This window comes from Pleurodeles waltl, chromosome 4_2 (assembly GCF_031143425.1).
Source record: "Pleurodeles waltl isolate 20211129_DDA chromosome 4_2, aPleWal1.hap1.20221129, whole genome shotgun sequence".
Lineage (NCBI taxonomy): Eukaryota > Metazoa > Chordata > Amphibia > Caudata > Salamandridae > Pleurodeles > Pleurodeles waltl.
In genome coordinates, this window is record NC_090443.1 from 342,372,005 (window position 1) to 342,386,024 (window position 14,020).

General features: G+C 51.5%; 1 protein-coding gene across 1 annotated transcript in view; it reads left to right on the forward strand.

Moving 5' to 3' along the window:
- The window catches only part of LOC138292684 (uncharacterized), a 311,929-nt gene that overhangs the window by 114,924 nt on the left and 182,985 nt on the right, over nt 1–14,020 (forward strand). Inside the window, exon 2 of the mRNA XM_069231404.1 lies at nt 10,472–10,623. Coding sequence (XP_069087505.1) covers nt 10,472–10,623 — 152 coding nt within the window. The remainder of the gene's footprint in view (nt 1–10,471; nt 10,624–14,020) is intronic.

Genomic DNA, 14,020 nt, shown 5'->3' on the forward strand with positions numbered 1-14,020 from the left:
AATTAATACACATCTAGAACTATATACATACAAGTAGCAAAAGTCCGGCCCAGTCTTCCAAAGTCCAAATGTCCGTGGGCCAATGTGCAGCAACACATGGGCAAAACCCACACATGAGAACGAGTCCATTGGAGAGAACACTGCTGGGGCATCACAAAAAGATAAAACAGGCACCTCAGGGGGAAGGGAAGGGGGGGCACCTCAGCCACATGAGTCCACGACGCCAGATCCACGAAGGTCCTCCATGCCCACTGTGCCAGCCTGGGGAGTGCAAAGCCACAGTCTCTCAAGTCTCTACAGTGGGTGGGTTGCCCACTGTGCCATCCTGGGGAGTGCAAAGCCACAGTCTCTCAAGTCTCTACAGTGGGTGGATTGCCCACTGTGCCATCCTGGGGAGTGCAAAGCCACAGTCTCTCAAGTCTCTACAGTGGGTGGGTTGCCCACTGTGCCATCCTGGGGAGTGCAAAGCCACAGTCTCTCAAGTCTCTACAGTGGGTGGCTTGCCCACTGTTACATCCTGGGGAGTGCAAAGCCACAGTCCATCAGGTGGATTACAGAGACCACTGGTCATGGAGGAGGCATGGTGGGCAGAGTGCGTCGTGAAGGCCTGCCCGACACAGAACCGGGACTGCCAATGGGCCAGCGGTGCTTGACAGGAAGGGCCCAGCGGAGCGGTGCTTGAGACGGTGGTGCCCTGTTCAGCGGTGCTTGAGACGGCGGTGCCCTGTTCAGCGGTGCTTGAGACGGCGGTGCCCTGTTCAGCGGTGCTTGAGTGAAAGGGCCCAGTTCAGCGGTGCTTCTCACGGCGGGGCCCAGTTCAGCGGTGCTTGAGACGGCGGTGCCCTGTTTAGCGGTCCTTGATACGGCGGTGCCCTGTTCAACGGTGCTTGAGTGAAAGGGCCCAGTTCAGCGGTGCTTCTCACGGCGGGGCCTAGTTCAGCGGTGCTTGAGTGAAAGGGCCCAGTTCAGCGGTGCTTCTCACGGCGGGGCCCAGTTCAGCGGTGCTTGAGACGGCGGTGCCCTGTTCAGCGGTGCTTGAGACGGCAGTGCCCTGTTCAGCGGTGCTTGAGTGAAAGGGCCCAGTTCAGCGGTGCTTCTCACGGCGGGGCCCTGTTCAGCGGTGCTTGAGTAAAAGGGCCCAGTTCAGCGGTGCTTCTCACGGCGGGGCCCTGTTCAGCGGTGCTTGAGACGGCGGTGCCCTGTTCAGCGGTGTTTGAGACGACGGGGCCCTGTTCAGCGGTGCTTGAGTGTATGGGCCCTGTTCAGCGGTGCTTCTCACGGCGGGGCCCTGTTCAGCGGTGCCTGTCTTGTGTTTCCAGTGAACCACACCTGGCCAATACTTGCCGCTCAGCCTGCATCGGACCTCTCCGTTGCGGGGCCCTCCTGTGATGGAGCCCTGGGGCCCTGGGTCTCCTCCGATACCCCCGGAATGGGGCTGGTGGGGCCCTCATGGCCAGGTCGGCTGCTCCCTGCCTTTTGCTCCTTGCTGCCCTTGCCCTCCTTGGCAGACTGTCCGTGGCCCTTGGCTCCCTTACCCGATGTGGCAGGTGACGGTGCAAGGCTACCCTCCTTGGGGGCAGGTGTATCAGGCCTGTCGTGCCTGCCCTTGAGTTTTTTGCTCCTCTTCCCAGGGGGGGGGGGGCTGGCTGTGCCCTTGCTGCTGGACGATGTCCCAGACCAAGGAAAGGGCGGACTCCAAAAACCAGGCACGACGTTCTTGGGAGTTGCTGGGCTGGTGGTGGCTGAGGTGTTTGTGGAACTCTTACGGGATGGAGGGGGTGGGTCAGGTGAGGAAAAGAGGTCATGTTTAGAGAGGAAAATTTTCTTTGGAGCCATGGGAAGGGTAGCTGGAGTGGGTATGGGAGTGGAGGAAGAGGATGTGGTTGTAGGAGAGTCAAGTGTGCTGTCTTTGGGTGCAGGTGCTTGGGCTGGAGGCTGACGTGAGGTGGATGGCTGTTGGTTGGGTGCCTGCCTGCGTTTGTGTGGTTGGGAAGCGGGGGTGACAGACACACTGGGAGAGGACACAGGGGACGTGTACATGGCAGTGGGGGTGGTGACTGCACGTGTGCGGACTGGTCTGGAGGGTGTGCTGGTGATGGGTGCAATGGCTGATGGTGGTGTGCTTGCAGGTGTGTGTGGAGACGTCACAGGGAGGGAGGAGGGAGACGAGGAGGTGGGGGACACAGAGGAGGTAGTGACTGTTGGCATGTCTGCATCTGGATGTTGCTTGGGTGAATGCTTGTGTGTTCTGTGGTGCTTATGTTTGGATGAGCTGCCCTTGGGTGTTGAGGTGTGTGCAGGCTGGTCTGTAGGTGTGGATGGGATAGGCAGAGGAACAGGGGAGTGGGACTGGGTGGAGGGAGTCAGAAGAGGGAGGCTGGAGACAGGGACAATCGCTGCCGTCAGTGCTGAGGCCAGAGCGTTGAACGATCGTTGATGGGCAGCCTGACCCGAATGAAGGCCCTCCAGGTATGCATTGCTTTGATGCACCTCCCTCTCCACACCCTGGATGGCATTCAAAAGGGTAGACTGCCCAACAATGATGGTCCTCAGGGTGTCAATGACCTCCTCACTGAGGGCAGCAGGGGTGACTGGGGCAGGGCCTGAGGTGCCTGGGGCGAAGGAGATGGCCGGCTTCCTGGCCTTGTGGGCACGGGCCGAAGGCCGAGGGGCTGCTGGGAGGGCAGAGCTGGTGCGCTGGGTGGCGGCTGTACCTGTAGGATCGGTGGGCACGGATGTTGCCGTCACCGCAAGGAAGCTCCCTTCAGAGGACGTGTCGGTGTCGCTGACGTCTCCACGGGTCCCCATGGTGGAGCCCCCCTCGCCCTTCGGCTCACTGGTCATGTCGGAGTCCGTTGCATGGCCCTCCGGGGCCATGTGAGATGCAGCTCCCTCTTGCGCCGATGCCACTTCTCCTCCGCCTGATGATGCTAATGCACACATTCACAGAAAAACAAAGAATAGGGGGGGGGTGGAAAACATAAAGACAAGTTGAGTGCATGCATTGGGGACACCGTTGGCGGAGAGGACAGACACAGAAGCCCCCTGCACTACGCTGCGCACTTGGGGTACACTACTCATTCACTGGGACATGCCCTACAAGCCTATGGGCGACAACTGCCCACACAGTATACACTGGTCCATGAATCGCGTTACTAGGCACCCTACAGAGGTGGGGGGCGGGGGCACAGGACCATACCTCACGGATGGGCCTATCCTACAGAAATCCCCCTGGTCTAGGGATACCCACAGCCCTCCTCCCCCCCAGGCACCTCCACTGCGCGCTAAATAGCTGAATGTGCTGGTACTCAAACCCTTGTGTCTGCTGTGATGTCCTCAAGCGCCCATCTAAATCGGGGTAGGCCACCGCCAGGATCCGGGACATCAGGGGTGTCAAGTACGACTGGCACCCCTCCTAGGTTGGGAGGCCATCCCCAGCAGAGCCTCCACGGTCTTCCTGCTCCTGCGGCGGATGTCCTCCCACCTCTTGCGGCAGTGGGTGCCCCTTCTGTTGTGGACCACCAGGGCCCGGACGTCCTTGGCGATGGCACGCCAAATGTCGATCTTCTGATGGGCGCTGACCTATGTGACATGTACAGGGGGGGAAGAGAAACATCATCACTTTTCTGCATGCTCGATGTGAGTGGCCCCCCCTCCCCAACCTTGCCATGTGGCACATGCTCTCATCTGTCGTGCCATGCATTCGTCATTCGCTGCCCTCGCCTCCATCGTACATCCTCCCCACTCAACCCAGGCATTGGGCACTATGCATTGCCCCCCGTGTACTCACCTGTTGGTCTGGAGGCCCGTAGAGTAGCGCATACTGGGGGAGGACCCCGTCCACGAGCTTCTCCAACTCCTCGGAACTGAAGGCGGGGGCCCTTTCCCTAGTCGCAGCAGCCATTGTCACTTCCAGACCGAGGTCACAGCAGCACTTGCAGTATAGGTCCTCTCCTGTGGATGATCAGGTCTCGTGTGAATAAGCATAGAGAAAATGGCGGTTACGCCCGCGGCGGTGCGTACCGCGGCGGTGCGTACCGCGACCGCCGGCGCTCACCGCCATTGGCTCCTGAAACCCATAGGGTTCAATGTTGTCCAATGCGGCTTTGCGCCGCGGACTGCGACCGCCTACCGCCACGGTGTGCCACGCTTGCGCAATGACCTCACTTCACATTGTCACACTTCACAGGTCAGGCAGCCGCCATTTCCAGGGCCCACATGGCTTAATTCCTACAGCGTCACACATGGCTAGGCCTTGCACCGACATTCATACTAGCCATTCAATCCCGAGAGATTCGTGTACTGTGCATGCTGTGGGCACTTACCTGTGGGTTGCTTGACTCTGTGCTCCATGTTGTCCTTCCTAGGCACCGTCCGCTGGATCTTGCGAGGAGATGGAGGAATCCTCCCGTGTACAGACCGCTGGTGGACCTGTCGACAATGGAAGAAAGACACGTCATACTCACCTACAGACTCAACCGTGCCACTATACAGGAACTGTGTGCCCAGCTGGAGCCAGACCTGATGTCACCCATCCGCCAACCCACAGGGATTCCGCCTCTAGTGCAGGTGCTGTCAGTACTGCATTTTTTTGCCAGTGGATCATTTCAAACTACAGTGGCCATTTCATCTGGGATGTCTCAGCCTATGTTTTCAAAGGTGTTGTCCAGAGTGTTGTCTGCCCTGATGAAATACATGCGGAGATACATCATTTTCCCTGAAGTGGGTGACTTGCCTACAGTGAAGGGTGATTTCTATGCCCTTGGACACATTCCCAATATCATTGGTGCCATTGATGGTACCCATGTGGCTTTGGTTCCCCCAAAAGACAATGAACAGGTGTACAGGAACTGAAAAAATTATCATTTGATGAATGTCCAGGTGGTCTGTTTGGCTGACCAGTACATCTCCCATTTAAATGCTAAGTTCCCAGGGTCAGTGCATGACGCGTACATCATGCGAAATAGCAGCATCCCTTATGTGATGGAACAGCTACAGAGACACCGTGTGTGGCTAATTGGTGACTCTGGTTACCCCAACCTGCCTTGGCTATTGACCCCAGTGAGGAATCCCAGGTCCAGGGCAGAGGAACAGTACAATGAGGCCCATGGGCGTACTAGGAGGGTGATTGAGCGGACCTTCGGCCTCCTGAAGGCCAGGTTTAGGTGCCTGCATATGACTGGTGGATCCCTAATGTACTCACCAAAGAAGGTGTGTCATATCATCGTGGCCTGCTGCATGCTTCACAACCTGGCTTTGCGACGCCAGGTGCCTTTCCTGCAGGAGGATGGTCCAGATAGTGGTGTTGTGGCCGCTGTGGAGCCTGCGGAAAGTGAAGAGGAGGAAGACGAAGAGGACGACACAGACAACAGGGACAGAGTGATACTGCAGTATTTCCAGTGACACACAGGTAAGAATCTACTCCTGCATTGTATTATATCTGTAACTGTAGAGGCTCTTTACTGTCTGACCTTTCACCCCAATGTATGGTAACTTAGTTGTGTATTTCACTTCCTATTTCAGTGATCTGATCCCCACGGAGTGCCCTCTGGTTTTTTTCCCCATGGACTACCGCTGTGTGACACTGGTATGTTGTCATCACAATGTTAATAGAAATGTTTTGTTGGTTATCTCGAATACATTTGGTTTAAATAAATAGATAGCAGAATCCAGTTGGTTTTTGTGCAAAAACTGTGTTTATTGAAGTTTTAAAATAGGTGTATAGTTCTAAAAGGGTGATGGGTGATGGTGGAGGCATGTCCATGGCAGTGTCCAGACTGTCGTTCCTACAGGTCGATTGTCCATATGCCTGTGGAAGGTGGAGCAGGGGCAGGTCAAGGTTGTACAGGGTGAACAAGTGGGACAGTGGGATGACATCCGGGGGATTCCGTGCATGGCGGGGGTCTTGACATCCTACTCTGTCTTCTTCCTAGATCTCAGGCCTTTCTTGCGGGGTGGTTCTTGTTCTGCAGGGGGTGGGGTCCGGGTGGGCCGTTGCTGTTGTGTCGGGGCATCCTGACCACTAGCGCCGGCGGAGGTGGTGGGCTGTTCTTCCTCCATGCTAGTGGCAGGGGCCCTTTGGGGGGCCACATGGTCCCGCAAAGTGGTGACAATCTGGTTGAGTGCCACCACCATTGTACCCATTGCGGAACTGATGCTGCGCAGTTCTTCCCGGAACCCCATATTCTGTTGCTCATGCAGAAGCAGGATCTCCTGCAACCTGGCCAGGACCGTCGCCATCGTCTCTTGGGAGTGGTGGTAGGCTCCCATGATGGTGGTGAGGGCCTCTTGGACAGTGGGTTCCCTAGGCCTGTCCTCCCTCTGTCGCACAGCAGCCCTCCCAGTTCCCCTTTGTTCCTGGGCCTCTGTCCCCTGGACGGTGTGCCCACTACCACTGCCTCCAGGTCCCTGTTGTTGTTGAGGTTGTGGGTTACCCTGGGTGCCCTGTACTGGTAGACACACCGCTGCTTGACCTGTCCTGGAGACAGAAGCATGGGCCTGCTGGGTGGGTGCTGTGCTGGTGTTTCCAGAGGGGGGTAGGTCTGCTGTGGCCTGTGGCTGACTGAGGGTAACCGACTGTCCAGAGGTCCCCGATGGTCCGGGCTGGTCATCAGGTTCTAGGTCGACAGAGCTGCTGTCATCACTGGGGGCCTGTTCTGGGGGTGGGATGGACAAATCTGGACCCTCCTGGCCGGTGTGTTGGCGTTCGGGCCCTGCAGGGGTAAAAGAGTATGGTTATTGCTTTTGTGTGTGCCATGGCGTGCGATTTGTGGGTGCCCTTGTCCCCCAGTGCTGGCAGTCCCTTGTGGGAGGAGTTGTGAGGGTGGTTTGGGGGGGGGGGATGGGTATGTGCAGTGGTCATGCTTAGGTGATGGGTGTCCATGGTTTGTGTTGGCATTCAGGGGTTGGGTTGGGTGGGTTGTGCTGGTGAGACATTAACAGGGAGGATGTGTGCTGGGGGGTTGGGGGTGAGGGTGGGGGTGTTGGTTGGCATGCTGGTGGTTGGGGGGGGGTGAAGTAGTTGAGATTAGACTTACCAGAGTCCATTCCTCCGCCTACTCCAGCGAGGCCCTCAGGATGCAGGATGTTAAAGACCTCTTGGTCCCATGCTGTGAATTCGGGTGGAGTGGGTGGGGGTCCGCCGCCAGTCTTCTGCACAGCGATGTTGTGTCTTGACACCATCGACCGCACCTTCCCCCGTAGGTCGTTCCAGCGCTTTCGGATGTCTTCCCGATTTCTGGGATGCTGTCCCACAGCGTTGACCCTGTCGACGATCCTTTGCCATAGCTCAGCCTTCCTGGTTATTGTGGTGTGCTGCACCTCTGTGCCGAAGAGCTGGGGCTCTACCCTCATTATTTCCTCCACCATGACCCTGAGTTCTTGGTCCGAGAACCTGGGGTGTCTTTGGGGTGCCATGGGGTGGTGTGGATGAGGTGTGGGGTAGTGTTTGTGGTGATGAGTGTGGTGGTGTGTGGTGTTTTGTGCGTAGATGTGGTGTGGGTGATGATGTTGGGTTCCTGTGTGTGTTGTGCTTTGCGTTCCCTGTGCTCTCTCTCTGTGTATTGCGCCTTGTCTCTGAGTTTTGAGTTGTGGGGGTTTGTGGGTGTTGTGGGTGTGTGTTTTATATAGTGATGGGTGTGTGGGTGTGTTGTTTGTATGTGTATCAGGTGTGTGTATTTCGAATTGTCCAATGTGGTTGTGTTTTGGAAATGTGTGTGTATTTTGACCGCGGCGGTGTGTACCGCCAATGGAATACCGCGGTTGAAAGACCGCCGCGTGGATTCGTGGGTCATAATGGCATGGGCGTGTTTGTGTTGGCGTGACGGTGGAGGTTTGGTCATCTCCAGTTTATCGCTGACCGCTGATGAGGAGGCCTTCAGTGGATGTCGGGTTTTTGGCGATTTGGCAGTTGTGGGTCAGAATGACCGTGGCGGTTTACCGCGGCCGCGGCGGTATGATGGCGGTCGTCTGACCGGCGGTAAGAGCCTTTTACCGCCGAGGTCAGAATGACCCCCTATATTTAATAACATGGTCTTTTCTGTTTCTCCTCGGTGAAATTCTGCAGTCCCTCCTTTTTTCTTCCCAGCTCAGCATTTCCTTCTCTCATCTTTTACTCTCCTATTAATTGAGCAGTATCTATGCTCCCTTACTCTTCTTCTCTTTTTCCCCCAATCTTCAAGTAGTTTCTGCTCTTCACCCTTCCTCCCACTGCAGTCCTTGCCCTCTTTTTTTTCTGATCTCGTTCAGTGGTCCTTGCTCCACTTCAAGAGAGCATCGACCTGAGCTAGAGCCAGGCATCTGGCTTAAGCTATCAGTGACTCGCCCACCTCTAGTTTTTCGGTCGAGCACACAAGCGCTTTGGCCTGTTGTAAGTATTGTGGGCTTTTAACCATACTCACCTCACGCCCATCACTTTCACTAGTTCCTGGGATTGCCTTTCAAAAATCCCTTGATGTCTTTGGGAATTGCTTTACGTTTGTCCCACCTTGAGGTGGTTTTGTTACTGCCTTGCAGGCTGACCCTGTTACATGGCTAATTGCATGATTGGCAATATACTACAGCATGGGCAAACCATTGTTTTCTTTTGTCTCTCCCCTTCCTGCTCCAATGCAGCCATGACCCTCACCGCGCAAACAGCACCAACAGCGCAAACTCCATATGCGTTATTGGACAGCTGGTCACATTGTTCACAGTGTTACCTAATCAGAGTTATTTCTTTTGGCTCTCCCCTTCACGGACCAGAGCTGTCTCAAAAACACTTATAATTGATAAATGCTTTACCTAAAAAACATAGAAATCCACAATGTCGGCTCTCCTGGCACAGTGGGAGAGCCAATACTACAATATTCACTGCACTCAGGAAATGTCACCCCATAATACTTTGCAAGCATTCTTTTTCAAAACTTTTTTGTCCATAACTCAGCCTGTGGTTGTCCTAGGACAACTGGACCACACCCAAAACGTTCAGCATGATGCACTTTTTCTGTTTAGTCACCTCTAGGTTCCCTCACACGGTTAGTGGGGACCCCAAAATAATAACCCCTCCCACCATTCAGTCTTTATTTTAAAGCTCTCTTAAGGCTGGGAACTTTTGCTTTACAGTTTGGAGTAGTTCATGTTCTAAGGGCCTTAGTATTACAGCAGGTCTGCTAGGCCTGAAAATGTATAAGGCACTTGGCCTTCTAGGCGCTAAACACATGGTTGCACTAAATTAATTTGTGCTATTCTATTTTCATGTGGTTATGCCCTCTAAGGGCTAATTATATGGTTACATGACTGTGTTTCTAACAAATTATATTTTTATTGTGGTGCCCTCTAGGGGCTGCTCTGAGCATTACAGACAACATACTACAATATTTGCTGCACTCGGTTGTCCCATAATGCTTTGCAGGGCATTCTTTTATAAAAAAAAACTTTGCTCATAACTCAGCCTGTGGTGATCCTAGGACAATGGGACCACATTCAAAACGTTCAGCACAACCTGGTCTTTCTGTTTCAATCATCTCTAGGTCCCCACACTAGGTTAGTGGGGAGCCCCAAAATAATAAGCCCTCCCTCCATGCAGTGTCTTTTTAATCTCTCTCATGGCTGTAACTTTTGTTTTATATCTGAGAGTAGTTTGTGTTTTCAGGGTTTTGTTTGTAATGCTATTACAGGAGCTCTTCTAGTACTGAAAATGTGTAATGTATTGCTCTCTAAGGGCTAAATATATGGTTACACTGTGATACTTTCAATCACTTTCATTTAGTTATTCCTTTTAGGGGCTAACTATAACCGGGTGACCCTTCTAGTTTATTTCTCTTGTTACTCCTCCGTGGCTGTCTTGTTTTGGGAACTGTGTTAGCCAGGTAGCAACTCTGATGGTGGGGTGGTGAAACTGGAATTCTATTGGAATTAGTATGGCAGATTTAAATTAGGATGTTAAATGGCAACATTTTCATTTTTGTCTGCAGATAGAGGAAGAAGGTAAATGGAAGTGCTTTAGTTAAATGCAGGGCCACTGGAATTATGTGGCAGGAAAAGACGAAAGTATCAGGCAGGGTTGACCAATTTATGTGGCAAGACAAGTCCAGTTATGAATTTACAGCGCCAATAGCTCTAACTCAAGCAAATGCAATACTTATTGCATTACAAATGGTTGTTTATTTTCTCATTGATGCTTGTGTTCCCCTTTTTTCTTAAATCACAGCAGTCAGTGCTCTCACTCCAATCACCTTTTTTCTTCAACGCTCACCCTTGTTTTTCCCTCTCCTGTCTGCAGTTTCTGCTCTCACGCTTTTTCCCTTTCCCATAAGCAATTTCAGCTCTCCTTCCTTTTTTCCTTTCTCTAGCGCACTCTCCTATTTCCCCATCTTTCACAGAAATTCCCTCTCCAGTGGTTCCTATCTCCATTCGTATCTCTTCTCTCCTCTGCAGTTTTTCTGTGCCCCCTCCCTTTTTGACATGCATGTGTATTTGTGTTTTTCCTTAGAAGGACCCAGAAACGGCGAACCTGTGGATCAGGCACCATGGACAGTGAAGATAGTTACACCCCCAGGATCTGTCGGGATACCCTCCCCGCCCAGTGCAACATGAGAGCGATTGCTGCACCCCCCTCAGGGGGGAACCCCCGCAACTACTGGGGTAAGAACAAAATATGGGCCTCTCTCATTACTCATTAAATGGGGTGCATCGCCAAGTCCAGCATGGGCCTAGGTACTGGGCTAGCAGTAGTGCTGCTGGTTGGGATTGGGAAGCATGAGCAGAGCTATGTGTGTGTCACATTATTGGAATAGCCAAGGACAATGCAGGATGGAATTGAGCTGCACTTTTAGAGTTGTGGGTGAGCCCTCGTACTTGAAGGGCAGCAGATGCTGCAGGGCATGACTGAGGTGCTGTGGCTGCACGGAGGGTGGTCTCCATTGTTAGAGTGGCAGAGGGTGTTGCAGGTCAGTATGGGGTGCTCAGGATAGTTGTTTGTGGCTCCAGTGTTAGATCAGCATGGTTTCTGTAGGTCATGATTGAGGTGCATTAGCAGAGGTGTGCAAGTCTCTGCTGTGGAAAAGCCCGTAGAGGCGGCAGGTCACAGACTGAGGTGCACTGGCATAAGAGTTGATGGGTCGTGGGGCTGGAATAGTAGATACAGTTGTCACTTACCATGGGAGAGGTGAAGTTGACCTCTTGTGACACTCGTATTGGTATGAAACAGCCTGCACACTCACCCTCCTCATCTTGAACATTATTATGAATGATCTTCCAATGTGTATTCATCAGCCTCATTCATACCCCCTGAAAAACTGGTGTGGCAATAATGATCTCTCGAGCAATGGATGTCAGGGCTACATAACACTCCACTGAGATGACTGGTCAAACTCCCACAAAGGGCACTTTCTTTAAAGTGGGTCAGGAAACATAAAAACACCAACAGGAAGTAAACACAGAAACAGGGTTCAGTAAAAATATACTAAAAACCAGGCGCAGCTCCTCCGCTAGGGCAGAGGAGCATCACGCCCCTGCCAGAAGCAGCAGCTGCAAATCTTTTACTAAAAAACTATAATAAACTATGTTTATTATGTTTTTTTAGTAAAAGGGGCAGGGCCACAGGCTGTGATGAGCACTGAGGGAGTGTGCACGGCACTCCCCCACATTGCGCATGTATGTTTGGTTGGCCGTCTTGGGCTGGCCAAACACACGTGCGCAGTAGGCTCTCTCCAGCCCGGCACTATATTGCCAGGCTGGAGAGAGCAAGCACAGGCTCTCACTCTGCCTGGTAGCGCACTGTCTGGGCACTCCCAGCCAATCCTAATGCTGCTCTGAGCAGTGTCAGGATTGGCCGCAGGGAAAGGAGCGGCGTGGTGGTGGTGGTGGCAGCGGTGACGGCCAGTGAAGGTAAGTGTATTTTTAATTAAATTAATTCCTCTCCTCTCCTCTATCCCCTGCACGCGCTGCCCCACCCCTTCAAAGCCCATGCGAACCGACTCGTGCTAAAAACTGAACGCTAGTACAAAACACACACTTGAGAGCACAATTTAAAGCAGCAACACAGGCAGCCCTAGTATGTAGAGCACATATGGGATCCAAGACAGCTAAGGCCTGGTACACAAGGAAGCATCTCCAGATAACAGTCTGGGACAGGAGCAACTAATCCTGGGACAAGGAGACACTAACCACTAGCTTTCAGGCTAAAGTATACAGATGATAAAACCATCCAACCCTCTTGACTCCCCCACCCCAATTTCCCTTCGCTGAGGGAGTTTCCAGACACACAATATCACTGTGTCTCAATTGGGAAGGGGAGTGATATGGGTTTAACTGTGTTTTAGGGTGATAGGGGAGTGGGAAACTCATCTTTGCCAGGTACCAGTGAGCATGCTCATCTCAGAGTCAGGACTCTTGGATAGAGGGTCAACCCTAAAACTGAGCATGTAAGCAAGTGTCTTCCTGCCCTACTCCCCTGCCTGCTATCGGTGGAAATGGGATTTGGAAGACCCAAAATGGAGGACTGATCTGGAACAAAGAACAGTCTCAGCTAACTCAAGGTACCCATTCATTCATACATATTAAGCACATTCATTTCACCCCTGAATGTCACTCTAAGCCTAAATTACAGCCAGAGCATGGCTCAATGTAAACTCCCAGGAAACCAACGATCATTAAAATATTCCAAGCTTAAAAAAGGAGAGACCTGGACATTCCGAAGTGGACAAGAGGAAAACAGGAGTGAAAGCTCTGGCAGTTGCAGAACAAATGCCACTCCTCCCACCTCAACGGACGTTGCTTGACATAACGGACAATGTAGAATTGCTTGCTTTGACCTCAAGAGGCCTTCATTTTCAATTAGGTCAGGTGTGAAATGATTGTCATGCGGGAGAAGTCCAAGCCAGATTTTTAGAATTACCACTGGATATAAAAAAGAGAAGCCCCATTCAGAATAATTGGAGGTAATTTTTCTCATGTGACTATCCTCAAAATCAGATTAAGGCCCGGCTCCTGGTTTCTAGAGGTCAAACGTGTGATACCCTTCATCACAGTGATTCACTCTTAAATGAACTGTTTGTAAGTTTACCCTAAAAAGATAGCCTGAAAATACTGCATTCATCCTATTTTCGTAGATCAATGGTGGGCACCATGCAAATAGACTGAATTGCAAAACATTGAAAGAAGAATGTTTGAACTAAAACAAAAATGATGGTGAACATGGGTGAAATAAAAGGAGACGGTGATGGGGTATAATGACTTTATTCTTTGTAACTTCTTCCAAGAGTTAGTGCTATCACATCTAGAAAAGAATCAGACTGCTTTGTTAGCCTCTTAACAGAAACTGGTAGTTCGATTAATAACTTGTGACGGCTTGCCCCACAATGATTTGATACAGGACAGTGTTTCCTGAGCTGTGGGTCCTGACCCGATTTTTGGTGGGGAAAGTCCGAGCAATAAATAAAGATGCCTTTAAATTCTGCATTTATCCTGTCACATTCGCTGCTACTGACAAATTACTGCTTATTTTAAGATAGGGATTGGTGTTTAATTTTCTTTCTCTCACTGCAAAGTGAGAGGAGTTTTTAAAGTAAGCTATGTGACAATCTGGCTGGAGTACAGGGAGTGTGAAAGGAGAGGCTGTAGGATGTCATTTTTGCAGCACACACCAAAATGTAAGTACCTGTAAATGAACTATATGCATTCAGCAGTTAGGAAAGCAAAGCTTAAGCACATTTTTTGTAATTCTGAAATGTGATGGAAAGAGAGATTTTATTAGGATCAAAACAAATCAAGACATTTTACTTGGTGATGCACAAATAAGAAATATTTACAGAAGCCCAATTTTCACACATTACCATTTGTGTGCTATGTAGTTTTATTGGTAAAGCTGTATGCCTGTGCAAAGTTAGTGGCCTTTTCAATGGGAAATAGGTTGTCTGTAAATGACAATCCGTTACCACACAATGCTTTAGTTACATTAAAAAATCACTTGTCCTCTTGCCTATTAAAGATAGGTGGGTCGCAAAAGTTTGTTATTCCAATAAGTGGGTCATGGTTCTAA